Source organism: Leucopleurus acutus (assembly GCF_964270905.1).
Source record: "Leucopleurus acutus genome assembly, chromosome: 7".
Taxonomy (NCBI): Eukaryota; Metazoa; Chordata; class Mammalia; order Artiodactyla; family Delphinidae; genus Leucopleurus; species Leucopleurus acutus.
In genome coordinates this window covers 100477756-100493540 of record NC_139150.1, presented here as the reverse complement: position 1 = coordinate 100493540, position 15785 = coordinate 100477756, and the positions used below count along the sequence as shown (strand labels likewise).

Sequence of the window (15785 nt, the reverse complement as noted above, 5' to 3'; positions counted from 1 at the left end):
AAAGAAAAGGAAAAATTATTTTTAGGGAAACTTGTGCAGTGTTCTTAGTTCTGTATTGCTGTGGAACAGATTACCCCACAAATTAGTGCCTCCCAACAATAATACCAGTCTCTGATTGTCAGGAATTTGGGAGTGGCTCGGCTGGGGGTTTTGGCTTGGGAACGTCACAGTCTCCTGAAGGTTTGGCTGAAGCTGAACAGTCTGCTGGCTGCCACATGCAGGAAGGAAAACAAACCATGTTCTGTTCCTAATAGTGTATTTCGCATTGCTCTAACCAGATCACAGTATACCTCTATTGAGAAGGCAGAGTTGGAAATGTGCCTTTGGGTAATAGGGGTGAAGACCCAAAAGAGGTGTGTGTTTTTGTTTAGTTAAATCTTCCTCTTCCAAGATAAAAAGTCAACAGCTAGGGCCTAAAACCTAATCATCACAGGGTGGTAATGCACGCATTTTTATTTAGAGATGCAAAGGTACATATCAAAAACAAAACCAGCCACGTTAGAAGTGCTCATCACAGGCGATTGAGTTTAGGGAAGCCTAGAACGTAATGTTTTACTTAGCAGACATTGTTGCCTTGTTAAACTATGCACATGTATAACTTTGATAAGAGCAAAACTTAGATTAGTAGAAGGAAATCATAAAAGTAAAAAGTAGGTCCAGGTGAAATTTTTCTGTGTTGGAGTGGAAGAGGCAGGTCTTTCTCAGTATGACACCAAAAGAAGAAATCGTGAAGGAAAGAGACAGATTTGGGCAGTTTCGCTTCATACAAATTAAAAGCCTCTGTACATTAAACACACACACATACAAAATGGAAAGGTAAACGTTAAGACAGGAAAAAAATCCTGGGACTGGTGGTAAATGATTTCAATCCTTTAAAAAATGTAAACTGTTTCAGCCTGTCTCGGGCAATTTGGCAAGCGAATCAAAGCCGTGAACCTGCATGCATCCTTTGACCCAGCAATTCCAATACTAAGAATTTATCCTATGTGACTAATCCTTGATATGCCCAAAGATTTAGCCGTTGGTTTTTGTTTATATTAGAAGAAAAACTTGAGGCAGTTGAAATGATAATGTAAGCCATGTGGGTTACGAAAAGAAAATTAGTGATACAGTTGATTAATGAAATACTAGGTAGCTCTTAAAAGTCAGGCTGATGAAAACTTGTGTATTGGCATATAAAAACACTCCTGATATATGTTTCCTTTATTTTTTTTAAAAGTTGTGTCAATATGCATATGCTGTACACACTGAAATTTGGGGTATTACTTTTTCTCTGGGATTTTGTGTATTTGTATCTGTGTGTGTGTGTTTGTCCTTTGTGGTTTTCCAAGTTTTTGACACTGATCAGGTGTTATTTTTATAGTCAAGGAAAAGAACTTAAGGGATTTTTTTTTTCTTCAGTTTATTTGAGAGATATGGAAAGTGCAAAAAAGAAAACAGTAATCATATTCTCACCACCCGGAATTAACTACTAACATTTGGCATATCAGCTTCAGGTTTTTTTCTTTCTGAAAATGTTTAAAATATAATTAACACCAAAACATTAACCTTGGTTATCTTTTCAATATGAGACAGAGGGCTATTTTGGAGTTTTTTCTTTTCCTTCTTTTCCTTCTCTTTCTCTCTCCCTCTCTTCTCTCTCTTTTAGGCTTTCTGTACTTTCTCAAGTTTTCTCTGATGAACATGTTTTACTTTTTAAAGAGATGAACTGTAATCAACTGTAAAAGGTAGAATATTTTTAAATGCCTAATAAAGTCGTAGACATTTTGAAGAAGGTAAGCAAGGTTTGGGAGTCAGAACAGCTTTGATGAAGCCAGGAGAAGGGAAAGGTTCCTTCTAGGTGGGGTGGCCGTATGTCCCAGTCGCCCTGGACAGTCCATGTTTTATGCCTTTTGTCCTGATGAAATTATTAATGACATGTTGGCACTAAAACATGGACCTCCACTTTGGGACAGGAAGTTGCTTATAAGGTGTCTAGATTTGGGGGATAAATGAACAGCCACTTGGCTGAATCAGAGTAGTTGTACTGGGTGAATGGGAAGGGAAACTAAAAGGCGGGGTGAGACCATATTATAGAGGCACAGTGACTGCTGGTTTAGGAAGTTCCTCGACCAGTTCTAGGGCTGGCTCAGGAAATGTACAGGGTAAGCCTGGAGCAGTTCATAGTCCAGAAAACAAGGAAGTACTAAACAAAACACACACACACACGCACGTGCACACACACACACACACACACACGCACACACACTGATGTGGGTATGTCAGAAAGACACAGGAGGCAACTGAAGGAGCTCCCAGTGGCCAAAGCTGGAACAGTTTGAGCAACAGAATAAAGTAGGATTGGATTATAACCCATATAAAATAAATATCGATGTATTTATACTGCTATAAGTGACTGAATAAATAAATAGAGAACAGAAATCTCCCATGCAGAATCCCAAATAACTTATGCCAATACTCTGCCCGCAAAAAGGTGGAGTATTACTCTTCATTTCTTAAGTGTGGGCTGTGCCCAGTGGCTTCCTTCCAAAGGTGGGGGGGTCGTGGGGGGGGGGGGACCATATATCGGAGAATCCCGGGAAAGGCTGCTTCAGCCCAGTGACGGAGACTCACATCAGCAGTAGGAAGTCGGGTTGATGGCTCGAGCCCTCAGTATGATGTGGCAAGAGTGGCACTTCACCCCTTCCCTCCAGAACCTGTAACGCCAGTCTAGTCATGAGAAAGATAGCGGACAAGTCCCAGCTGAGGGACATTTCTATAGAGTACCTGACCATCACTCCTTAAAACTGTCCAGGTCATCAAAAACAGGGAAAGTCTGAGAAAATACCAGGAGGAGTCTGAGCAGACAATGACTAAATGGAATGCGGCAACCTGGCTGGGGTCTTGGAACTTAAAGGGGACGTTAGGTGAAAACTAAGGGAATCTGAATAAAGTGTAGACTTTAATATTTCAGGATTGGTTTGCTAATTGTGACAAGTATGCCATATGAATATAAGATGTTAATAATAAGGGAAACTGGGTGTGGGATATATGGAGTTAGGTACTGTCTTTACAATTGTTCTGTAAATCTAAAACTTTTCTAATCAAAAGTTACTTTTTTTTTTTTTAAGGCATTCTTCAGGCAGGGAGATGGCTTTTGAAGAGGTGAGGTGAAAACTAATCAGAATCATATGATAAAGTTATAGGTGATTGTCAGTAGCTGCAGTGAGATTACAGAGGCCTGGTTCCTTCTACACAGTTCACACGGCCTCTCATTTGTGCAGAAGCACCCAGTTCAGCACTAGCCTCCTCCTGATAACACGGTCCTCTTTCATTTCCAGGCTTCTAACAATGAACCCTTTCTAAATTCCATAGTATTTTAAGATTAGGTATTTTGACCAGATGATTTTTTTCCTAGTTCCTTCAAACACATATGACATATCTACGTGAAAGAGTATTGAACTGTGAGTAGTAGAAAACTGGACAAGAAATCACAACCCTGATTGTTTGTTCTGGGTCCTGTTGCTGAGTGACCCTGGGCTAGTCACTGAACCCCTCCAGATCTGCTTCCGCATCTCCAAAATGAGAGGGTTGAACTGGAAAAATTTCTATGGTAACTTGCAGCTCTAAAAATACTGTGATTCCAAATTAAGATTTAGAGAGAGGCTGTGGCACCACAAATAATGGAATCTAAGTTCCTAATTCCTTTGTAGCTAGTCTGTAGTACTAGACGCCACGTTAGAGGCACTTTGAGGACCGCTCTGAGGGCTCTTTAGAATGCGCATTCCGCTCCCCATGTTCTTGGAATGGAGATTCAGTTTAGAATTCAAGTTTTAGGTAAGCTGAAAGGGCTACGTAGTCCAGCTCCTTTGTTTTATAGTTTGTTTAAGAAACTAGTCAGAGGCAGAGACCAGGGTTTCTTTTTTTTTTTGCGGTACGCGGGCCTCTCCCGTTGCGGAGCACAGGCTCCGGACGCACAGGCTCAGCGGCCATGGCTCATGGGTCCAGCCGCTCCATGGCATGTGGGATCTTCCCGGACCGGGGCACGAACCCACGTCCCCTGCATCGGCAGGCGGACTCTCAACTACTGCGCCACGAGGGATGCCCAAGACCAGGGTTTCTGATTCCTGGTCCAGAGCTTTTTATATGGCAACATGCTTCACACAGAGCAGGATCGGTCTTTTTGCAATGCCACCAGGACCTCATTTGCACTGTCACCAAAATGGTCCTTGCGGGCAGTTGCTCACTGTCCAAAACCATTGTGTCAGTCAGCTCGAGTCCCTGATTTGGGCAGAAGTAACTGTTGCGGGGGGAGAGGACTAAGGCTCTCCTGTCCCCTTAACCTTTCTTCTTCAGGTCTGAGCGAGGGAAATGGCAATTTCATTTTTTCTTTCCTTTTCAATTCCATAGCTTACCTTCCCTTGGTAATTACATAGCCAGAGGTTATTTGTTTACAGAAGCCACGTGAATCAGCCAGCCCCCAAAGGGTTAACGCTCCGAAATTACGGGGCTGGATTAACAATAAACAGGATGTCCTCCAGAAATTAAATTTAAACTGCTATGACTCAGGCTGGCCCATCCTCTCAACCAGATCGTTGTCTGGGGTTATTATCGGTGGTTAATTATACCACTGGGCTTAGCAGCAGTGTTGGTCAGTATGGGCCAAGAGAAGCCAGGCTTGGGGAGAGGGGGGTGTGGAGGGAGGGGCCTGGTGGAGGGGGTGGGGGGGAAGGAGTGGGAGCGGGAAATTTGAATGGAAGGGACCACTGGTCCTGAGCAGTGGAAGGAGAGCAGTGAGAGTGGGGTCCAACCTGCACCCTCAGGGCTCTTCCCTGAGCTGATCCCAGCCAGGGATGCTTAACTCACTCCTACCTTGGTGGGAGAAGCCCGCATTTCTGTAGCTGTGGGGATGCCCTGTGGCTTCTTTAATTCTCAGAACTGTAGGATGGGAGCATTTTCAGCGCTTGAAGGAAGCTTCTAGGTTACCCAGTTTAACCCTCTTGTTTCACAGAGTAGGAAATTAAGTCCCGGCGCAGTCATTTCCTGGCGTCCTGCTCCTCAGGGGTGGAGGCAGGGTTAGCGCTCAGGGTTTCACTCCTGGGCCATGACCTTCCTTCCATTATGCCACACCTTCTTCCATTTCCAAGTGGGGAACCTGTGGTGCAGAGCTTCCCAGCAAGTTCAGGGCAGACTTGAACTGGATTCAGATTCTTCTCCAAGCTAGCTTTCTTTAGATGTTGTCAGTTCTCGCGGGAAATAACCCAGCCTGACTGGTCCTCAGTGCTCCTACAGTTCGTCATCTCTCCCCAGCCCCACAAAAAGCCCTCCACAGTCTGTCTCTCTATAGAGAAGTAGGGAAGCACCTGCTACAGACGATAGTGGGCTTTGTGGTGTTTTTTAAAGGCATGTTTTCAAGGATGATAGCTGTCCAGGTGAGCCTGCAACCTCTGACTTCGCAGCTCCTCAAGACACAAGGTTTGTAGTGACTGTCACTAGTACAGTATCTCACCTTTCCTGCCTTCACCTTTGCAATGTATGTAGACATTGCAGAGAAAGATGCCCTGGGGCACCTCCATCTGATTCTGTCCATGGGGGACCGTTCTCCTGGAGCCCAGCCTGGTTGCTGATGGTCCTAGACCCGCAGGCACGTGGTACGAGTCCCGGGAGTGAGGCACTCCTTCCAGGGGGGAAGTGGCCGTACCTCATCAAGTCTTTTCAGCCACATCCTTCCCCATTTCTCCTAACCTTTCTCTTTGACTCTTTCTCTTACAGGATTCCTTTCAAGATTGGGCAGCCCAAGAAACAGATTGTCCCCAAAACAGTGAGTAACCTGTTCTTTCACTCCGAGACTCACGTGGCCTTTGTGTAGAACCGGAGCTTTGACTCAGTGAATGGTGGTGCTGGGAAGGCAGAACCCAGGCCTTATTATTCCCAGTCGTGCTGCTCTAGAACCTCACACAGGTGGGGGCTTATAGGGCCCTCCTATCCTGGGACACTTTCCTCCCTCAGGTCAGCCTGGGCCCCTCCCCTTCCTTGGGCAGGTGGAAGAGGTGGGTTACAAAGTGAGGACAGACACCCTGCTTCTGAACAGCCCAGCACTGGGGTCTAGCGTGACAGTCTGCACTTTCCTGAAAGGGTTCCTGAGACATAGGCTCCCGCCAAGGACACGTCCCAGGCCTCTATCTCCCGCCCCCTCAGGCTGCGTAAAAGGCCAGAAAGCCTCCCTGGGATGTCCAGGTCCCCTTCTCTCTGCTGCTACATTCATTCTTAGCCAGGACCCGGAGCCACTCACTGGGAGGGCATGATTGAATCCTACCCCTTTGTAAGTCCACAGTTTTTGTCTCTGTTTTATTGCCGCAATGGAAGAGGAGGAGAATCTAGATTCTCAGAAAGTTAGAACTGTGGGACTTCCCTAGCAGTCCAATTGTTAGGACTCCACTCTTTCCACCGCAGGGGGCCCAGGTTCGATCCCTTGTTGGGGAACTAAGGTCCTGCAAGCTACGCAGTGTGGCCAAAAAAAAAAGCACTGGAAGCCCTTAGAGATCATCCAGTCCAACCTTCTGAGTTTTCCTGATGAGGAAACCAAGGCCCATGGAGTTTTTGTGACTTTCTAAGAATTACGTTTCATAAACCTAATTCTGATGGAGCTGGAATTAGAACTCAAGTTTGAGGCTCCGTTTCGTACACTTTCCATAGCTTCACACGAGCTCACTCGGGCTGTGAAGATCTCCTGAGGTTTTGGAATTCTAGTCAAGAATGGCCTCTCCACAGGACTTCACTGGTGGCACAGGGGTTAAGAATCCGCCTGCCAATGCAGGGGACACGGGTTCGAGCCCTGGTCCGGGGAGATCCCACATGCCACGGAGCAACTAAGCCCAGGTGCCACAACTACTGAGCCTGTGCTCTAGAGCCCGAGTGCCACAACTACTGAGCCTGCGCGCCTAGAGCCCGTGCTTCGCAACAAGAGGCCACTGCAATGAGAAGCCCATGCACTGCAACGAAGAGTAGCCCCCGCCTGCCACAACTAGAGAAAGCTCATGTGCAGCAACAAAGACCCAACGCAGCCAAAAATTAATTAATTAATTTGAAAAAAAAGAATGGCCTCTCCAACCCCTCACCCACCAATGTGGGTGAGGCTCTTGAGGGTTTAACGTGAGAGACTATATCTGTAAGGTTAGCACTGTCAGCCTGCTGGAGGCCCTGGACTGTCATCCCAGCCGCTTATAAGACAGTTCTTGTCTTATAACCTTGGCCCTCCTTAGCTCTGGACTCTGAACTGGGTTTGGCGGGAGGGGAAGTGCAGCACGCATCTGAGCACTGGCTCCATCTTTGGGAAATCCAAAGTTAGGTCACTTAAAAGGAAATGGGTCCATGTTAAAAGGGCCCTCCCTTTTTTTCAAGCAAAGGCAGGCCAAGGACAGACTCAGAGTATACCTCCCATGCAGAGGCTGACCAGCTGTGGAGGCTCTCAGCTGAAGTGCGGAGAATCTGGGCGTGCTCCAGCCAGCTACAGGAAGTGGGAAGGTGTGGTTTTGAGTCTCCAGAGTTTAATCCAGGGCAGATCTGAAAGGGAAGTGGTTTCGAGAAGGGTCTTTTATTCCCAGCACTCACTACCAAAAAACAAACAAACAAACAAAAATTTCTCCTAACACCCCAACCTTGATGGAAATAGCCTTTGTTCTCCACGGAAAAGTATAGGGTAGCATGCAGTTTCTACCTTCCTTGCCAGAATTTGTTGTTGGAAAGGTCTCTCGGTCTTTTACTCTAAGGGGTGGCCAGGACTCCCCGGAGGAAGGGCAGATGGACAATCTCAGTGCCTGTGGATGGGCCCGTGGCCTCCCTCTTCCCTTCCTGGCATCTGTCGTGTTTGGGATGGAATTGTAGCCCTCTAACACCTGGCATCAGCTCCTCCAGACAGACTGGGCATCAAGGAATGGTTATGAAACTGGATTTGGAAGGTTCCTTGCCTGGATTCCCATCCTGGCCCTGCCATGTGTTGTCCGTGACCTTTAGCAAGTTCCTTGCCCTCCCTGAGCCCTCATTTTCTCCTTTGTGAAGTGAGGATGATACTAGCTCCTATGTCATTGATGTAAGTATTATGCATCTTACATGGGGTAATGCATATGAAGCACTTAGCACAGTGCCTGGCACGTGGTGAGCCCTCAGTAAATATTAACTGCATTATGAGACGATAGCTGATGTGACTCTTAATAAACCACCAAGGACCCAGCCTGTCCCCAGCAGCTGGATCCCCCAGTACAATGAAATGGTAGGCTGGGCCTTTGATCTCTCACGAGGAATAGAGTCCTTTGCTTCCTCAACTCCCCAGAGGCACTGAAGTCTATGTAGCAAGACCCTACCTCTTCGGAGTCTCCCTACCCTCCCCCGCACAAGCCCCCTCCTGGCCCCCAAACAGGCCAAGGCTGTGCAGTTGTCTCAGCGTCTCTGGCAGCTGCCCCCGAACATGGGTGACGCACTCTATTTTTCCTGTCCAGGCACTCTCGGGGAGGGGAGCAGATGTGGCTGTCTGGGTTATTGGAAGTCGTGGCACCCCTGTCATGGGAAGAAAAGCTCATGTTATCTTCAGGGAGTTTCAGGAGATTTTTGGCTCAAGGCACCCAACCATCAGACACAAAGAAAGCATTGTGCGTTTGCCCTCCCCATTCTGCTGTGCCCAGGTTATTAACACAGATTCCAGTATTGTCAAGGATTTGGCTGGAAGGGTGTGTTCTCTGCAGGGGCTGACCACTGGGGCTGAAATGGAAGGACAAACACTCCCCCACTTTCCAGTCCTAACCTTCTGCTTAGTCCCCTCCCGCTGCCCCAGCTCATGAAGGAGCTGGAGCATCTTGGTACGGCAAAGAGAAGCTGCACCTCCCTCTGCAACCGGCATGATGGAAGACTTCGCACATTGAAGCAAGGGTTTCCCTGGGTGTCGCACACACCTAGATTCCCAGCTAGGCAGGCGCTCTGGAAGGTCAAGGCAGATGGGAGTCCCTGCAGGTCGCGCCTTCACCTGAGAAGGGTTTTCACGTGCAAAGTGGAGGGACCCTTTGTAACAAACCAAAGGCAGGCTGCTCTCCACCCTGAGCCACCCTGGAAGAGGAGCTTCCCAGAAGGCACAGGGCTCACTCTGCCTCAGATCCAGTCTGGCTCCGCTTAGCCCCGGGATTAGAGCCTGGCCCTGCCTGCTGGCCTCCCTCTTCCCTTCACCATGAGTGTGAGTGGGTGGGAACTCAGCCCACTATTCACTTAACAACCACCGAGCTCCTGCCGTGTGGCAGCCTGACCTAGGCCCTGGGGACAAGCTGTGAGCAGCACGGCCCCTCCTGCAGCCCTGAGCCTCCGAGAATGCAGGGGTTGCTGGGGCGGTCTCTGTGCTTGACCCTCCCTGCACTGACCTCGCCAGCCTGACCCAGCCCACCCTGACCTGCCGACAGTCGTGCACATGTGTTTACACTTGCGTTGTTGACTGGGGTCCAGTTGCCTTTTCGGCAAAGGCATCAAGCGTCCAGAGATGTTCAGATCTTTTGTATTTGGCTCCTTCCCTCTGCACGGATATACCTTGGAATGAGACTCCAGTGTGTCCCTTGATCCCCTCAGCCGTTGTCTGAGGGCCTAGAATCCCGGTGCTGTGCCTCTCAGATCTTTCCCCTGGGGAGGAGAGAGACCTCAGGAGCAGTGAGCTGTGGAAGCAACACCAGCTGGCTACCGACAAAAGAGGTGAAGCGTTCTTGACCTTCTCTTAGGCTGTCAGATGGCCTTGAGCTGGGAGAGCAGAAGACTCAAGCTCCCACCCCGACACACTTCTCCGCTTCCAGCGTGAGACCCTGAGTTTCTCCTCAGCCAGTTGGAAACCTGCGGTCCTTCTCTGTGCAAGTCCCAGCAGTGGCAGCCCGGGAGACCAGGTGTTCCCTGATATCCCACACAGCACGCTGGGGATTGCGCAAGAGAGCGAGGGGAGCCTGGCCCTCGCCTCCCTTCTCGCCCACCCACCCCCTCTGCTCTTGGTCTTCAGGAGAGCTGGACCCTGGCTAGGGCATCCTTAATTTCAACTTCATCTTTTCGGCAGAAAAAATACTTGTGCGACGTAAAGACTCAGCTCAGCTGTCACATCCTACAAAGTAAGAAAGGAGACATGTCCAGTGGAGGGAGGCCCCTCTGTGGCCCTAGGCACAGGGCCCAGGCTTTACCCCACCTGCCAGCTGACTGAGTGCTCTGTGCCAGAGGGTCACAGACCAGACTGCTTCCTCAGACCCCCGGTCCTCTCACCACCCCAGTGGAGGGGAGCAGGGAGACCCCGTGTGTAAGCCGGGCGCCGTGCTCTGTGCTCTACACATAGTGCTCGTTAATCCTCCAAACAAGCCAGCAAGGCTGATGCTGTCAGCCCACTGCCTTGTCAGCCACCTGAAATTCCCATGGGCTGAGACCAAGTGAAACTATCCCATTTTATTAGAAAAGAAACCGAGGCTCAAAATGTTGGGGATGTTTCTAAAGCTCCTCATCTAGTATCAGAGTTCATATCTTCTGTCTGCTTGCTCCCCTCCACCGCCTGCCCCCGGGCGCTGTTGAAAAAAGGACTAGACTAACTTCAGTGCGGACTCCAAAGGGCAGGGCGAGGCGCATTTGCTCCAGAACAAATCTCGCATCCACGGTCACACCAGCAGCTGTTCAGACCTTCAGCTAAGACTCTGATTCCTGTCCAGCTACAAATCCCCCGACTTAGGTAGCACTTTAAACTTTTATCAGGCACATGCACTTTAGCGGGAGTGAATTGTGAATTTTTTCTTGAGAGAATCTTTTGGTGGGTCATACAAAAGGTGATGATGAAAATGTTGGGTTCCCAGATGGAGAAGAAGTGGGTCTGTTGAAAAGAGAGGAAAAGACTGTAGGGCAGAAGGCTAGGGCACCAGTGATTGATTGATTGATTTCGCTGCACCACATGGCTTTGGGATCTTAGTTCTGGGACCAGGGATTGAACCTGGGCCCTCGTCTGTTAGAATGCAGAGTCCTAACCACTGGACTGACAGGGAATTCCCAGTGATGAGTTTTACTTCACAACTTTGTAGAAGGTCCCAGATGTTAGGATCATAAGGTAAGGGGAAGACCATGTGTTTCTGCTTCTGAGTTTTACAGTTCAAATGAGGAAGGCGAGCCGTCTCCATGCAAGAGAGCCCCGTTGTCAAGCCCTGAGGTCGGATGCTAAGTAGGGCCTCTGCGTCAGGCCTCACTGGGCCCTTCCTTGCCCTCCATGGGGCTCCCCACAGCCCCCCGTCACGTGTGTGTGTGTTCTTTTGATCTCCCGACCAGGGCCCGTGTCTGTTTTGGTTTTTTTTATTATTTATTTTTGGCTGTGTTGGGTCTTCATTGCTGCGCGCAGGCTTTCTCTAGTTGCGGAGAGCGGGGGCTACTCTTCGTTGTGGTGCATGCGCTCCTCATTGTGGTGGCTTCTCTTGTTGTGGAGCACGGGCTCTAAGTGCACAGGCTTCAGTAGTTGTGGCACGCGGGCTCAGTAGTTGTGGCTCGCGGGCTTAGTTGCTTCGAGGCACTTGGGATCTTCCCGGACCAGGGCTCAAACCCGTGTCCCCTGCATTGGCAGGTGGACTCTCAACCACTGCACCACCAGGGAAGCCCCCGTGTCTGTCTTATTCACCAGTGTATCCCTGGCACCTGGCAGAATGCACTACACTTAACTGGTGCTCAATAAATGTTTGTAGGATCAATGAATGCAGTTTAAAAAAAAAAAAAAAAGGCCTGGATTAGGAGTCTGAATTCTAGCCCTGCTTTGCCACACACTAGTTCTGTGTCCTGATGTAAATCACTTCCCCCCTCTGGGTGGCATTCTCATTTATCTCGTGAAATAATCGGCCTGAATAATGTTCTGCCAGTCTACGACTGTCAAATTTACCTTAATCCAAACATGGAGCATGAGGCCAACGGGGTTTTAGAAGACTCCTGGTGAGGCACAGTGGGGCTTTGATGATCACTGCAAATTCACACTCCTTCACCTCCAGCCTGTGATAGCCAGGATTTACGGCTCTCCCTGGCAGGAGTCTCGGGGCAGCCGCCAGGAAGGTGCTCTCATAGGTCATGGCTTTAGTTCATCAGCCAGAGCTTTTCCCCCTTAGGTAGAATGACGGTAAAGGACGCAGGCCTGGGAGCCAGGCCCCCTGGCCCGTGTTCAGACCCCAGGCCTGCCGCTTACTAGTGGTGTGACCTTGCTCAGGTGACTCCCCCTCTGTCCCGGTGACCACAGTGTGGTGAGGGCCGTCAGCGCACCTGCCTGCCAGGTGAGTGATGGAGGAGGAGAAGCCGGTCATGGGAGCGTGTGGTGCCTCAACAAGGCATGCAGGGAGCTGTTCGGCCTCCTTGGGAGAAGACAAAGCAGAGGCGGGGGCTCCGTCCTCCTATCGGCCCTCAGACATCAGGACTCCGCAGACCACTCTCCTGCGACCGTTGCCCGGGCCCCACGTTACAGATGGGGAGATTCAGGCTCTAGAAGTGCAAGTGACTCTCCTGGCTTCACCTGCCCTGTTGGCTGAAGAACTGGGGTCAGGGCGCATAGCCACTCGGTCTAAACATCAGGGAAATCTGATGACTCGTCCAGAATTTAGAGAGCCTTGCCCGAGTCGGTAATCATATCTGTGATGGCTGCATCCAGCGCACAGAGCGGGGATACCTGGTCTTTCTTGATCCACCCTGAACGCAGCAGGTTCTGGACCTGTGAGGAAACCAGGACCGGGAGGGGAGGGGAGCCGTTCCAGCCCCAGAGCTGCTGAGCGGCAGGGACGGGACCGGACTCCAACCCGCCCGCTTTCCTCCGTGCCCTGCCTCTTCCCCGAAGATGAGTTTCTATCACGCTCTGAGCCCCTTACCCAGACCCCACAGGGGAGGGGAGGGAGCACAGCCCAGCCTCGCTCCCTGAGGTGGAAGAACAGAGCCAGCCGGGATCCGCTGGTACCTGCCTGGCTGGCCCGTCTGGGAAGGGCGTCCTTTGACCTAAGTCAAACACTTAACTAATTTGGGAACACAGGGCTTCTGTCATGAACGGTGTGCTGGTGCTTGTGTGGACTGGATGGTGGTGTTTTCTGCAGAAGGGGGTGCGGGGAGGGCGTGGAGGGAGTTTCGTAGGTGACAGATTTTCTCCAGCCTGCTGTCATTCCTCCAGTGATTGAGTTGTCGCTTCCCTTACAGGTGGAAAGAGACTTTGAAAGGGAGTATGGAAAACTCCAGCAGTGAGTGTCAACCCCCAGAAGGGAGGGCAGGGAGGGGGCTGCTCCGAGAAGGAAAAGAGCCCTCTGCCCGGCTGCCTCGTCCGCTCACCCTGGGAGCTGAGGGCAGCTCAGTTCACACCTGCCAGAAATTCTCCCGCGGGGTGGTGGCTCTGTGACAGTCGTTAACTCAGCCTTTGGGTGCCTCGCGCCAAGCTCGCGGTGGCCCTTCAGTCAGTGGGGACATCCGCGCAGAGCAGGCCCTTCCTCCTCCTGGCAGGCGACCTGAGTGTCGCGTGGGGCTCGGCTCAGGGGGACGGGCAGAACGGGGGCAGAAGCAGGTGGGTGATGCCAGGTCCCCAGGCCCGTGTCCCTGCCTTGCAGGCTGGAGGAGCAGACCAAGCGGCTGCAGAAGGACATGAAGAAGAGCACGGACGCCGACCTGGGTAGGCGGCCCGTCCCCCGTTCCTGGCCTGGACGGGGGAGGGGCAGAGGTGGACACCCTCCTCGCTCAGTCCCTTTGGGGCTGGCTTAGAAGGAAGTGCCCTTAGTAGGTGCCCCGCAGATGTCCCTGAGAAGTGGCTTGCGGTCACCCTTCACTTAGCAGATCACCACTCCCTGCTTTCCGTGGGGCGGCAGCAGCCACCACTGGCAGGTGGAGGGCAGCTCCCGTGGTCTGTGCCCCAGAGCCTCCGGCCAGTGCTCCTCCAGAGGATGGGGGCGTGGTGGGGGGGGTCTGGCCATGACCACCCCTGCTTCTGACCCCGGTGTCTCCAGACTGTGTGTGTAGCAAGCCACGGGTCTGATTTTCAGTCTGTCCGTTATTTGTTTTGTAGTTAGCTCTGAGTTGCCTGGGTTCCATCTTTCGTTGTGGCTCCCGCTGTCTTTCTAGTAGGGAAATGCTGTGGCCTGTGCTTCTCTTCCTTCCTGCTTTTCCACACAGCTGCACTCTCAGAGCGTGAACGGAAAGGACAGAACGTCAGGGATCTATGAACTGGAGTCTGGCTGTAGAGAGTGTAGGTTTTTAACAAAGAAATCAGGACAAATGGGTGACCCCTGGCACCTAGGATTTCTGGCTGCTTCTGGCCCGAGTCAGACGTGGAGTCTGGGCAGCGGAAGCCCTCCTGAAACAGTGGTGCCCTCACCCACCCCAAAGCCTGCATCCCCCAGTCCAGGCCAGAGAGCCTCACACACTGTTGGCTGGGGCATCAGAGTCAGTGAGGGCCTGCTGCAGTGTGGGTCGCCCGGCCCACCCCAAGACTCTCTGATTCATCAGGTCTGGGTGAGGCTTAGGGACCCCGCTTTGAGAACCACTGCTCCACACGGTCGGGGGGAATCAAATTCCACCTTTCCTGGTCTTGGAAACTCCTGAGCTGCTGCCTGGACAGGATCTCACATCCAAAGCTGTGGGTCCAAACTAAGACCAAGTAGGCGTGACCAGACCTTGCCAGGTCCTTGTCGACCCCTGCACTCCCAGGTTGAGTCAGGGCTCTAGAGACCCACGTGCGGTCCAGCACTCCTGGGTTCCCTAAGGTACGAAGCCCGCCAGCCTCCCGGTTTGTGCTGGGCTGACCATGCCCCTCCCCTGTCCCTGTAGAGGTAGAACAAGGGATGTGAGCTGCTGCAGAGGAGAGTGGAGGCCACGGCACCCTACTGTGTTCACACAGGCCGGTGATGCCTTGGGGCGGGGCTCCCAGACGAAGGGCCGCCCCGCAGACTCTCACCGTTCATTGACTTCAGATGGTTCTAGCAAAGAGACATCGGCGTGAAGATGTGGAGGCGTTAGGAAAGAAAAGGAAAATTGGGAAGAAAGTCTTCCCTCCCAACCCCTGACTTTTGGGGGGTTTTCCCTTAACTATTAAAAAAAAATTAGGGGAAGAAATTTTTCAAAAACATTTCCAGTTCTGTCCTTGTTTTCTATCTTTTAATTACGCAGTCTGTGACCGTTTCATAATCCAGTCAAATGACACGTGAGTTTGCTCCTAAGCCTACAAAGTCACTTTACTTTTTTTTGAGAGGGTTTTTGCCTCCGTTGCTTCAGCATCTCTGGGAAGTTTACATTTCTAGTCTTCTCTCATATTTTGCCCTTTTGCTAGGGGACTGCAGCACACCCCCAGATTCAAGAGAAATCAAGGTATATAACACTTAGTAGTGTGCTCTGGTTTCATTGGCAGCATTTTTTTTTCTTCACGGTTTATGCAATAATGGTGTGTGTTACAGTTAATAGCATCTTAAATTTAATGACATAAAATAATAAATAGATCAAAAACACGTTTTCCCGTGAGCCCCTGAAACTGGTACAGACACTGTGGGGCAAGCAAGGCCCTTCTCCAGCCTTTCCTGCCCCTCTAGGATTTCGTTTGCTGGTAATGGAGGCCTGAAAACTCTCACGGGACCAAGAACTCCAAAGCTGCCAACAGGTTGCCTCGCCATACCAAATCCGGCCTAGTTTTGTCAATAAAGTTTTATTGGAACACACCCATTCTTTGGGTGTCTATGGCAAAGTTGAGTTATTGAAAGCCTAAAATCTTATCTCTAGCTGTACAGTAGGTTTGCCTCTCTGGTGTAGATACCATGCTACTCTTTCTGTGAGAG

General features: G+C 50.7%; 1 protein-coding gene across 1 annotated transcript in view; it reads left to right on the top strand.

Moving 5' to 3' along the window:
* BIN3 (bridging integrator 3) overlaps positions 1 to 15785 on the top strand; it is a 44293-nt gene that overhangs the window by 17143 nt on the left and 11365 nt on the right. Inside the window, exons 2-4 of the mRNA XM_082843557.1 lie at positions 5752 to 5800; positions 13174 to 13214; positions 13575 to 13636. Of these exons, the coding sequence (XP_082699683.1) occupies positions 5752 to 5800; positions 13174 to 13214; positions 13575 to 13636 (152 nt within the window). The remainder of the gene's footprint in view (positions 1 to 5751; positions 5801 to 13173; positions 13215 to 13574; positions 13637 to 15785) is intronic.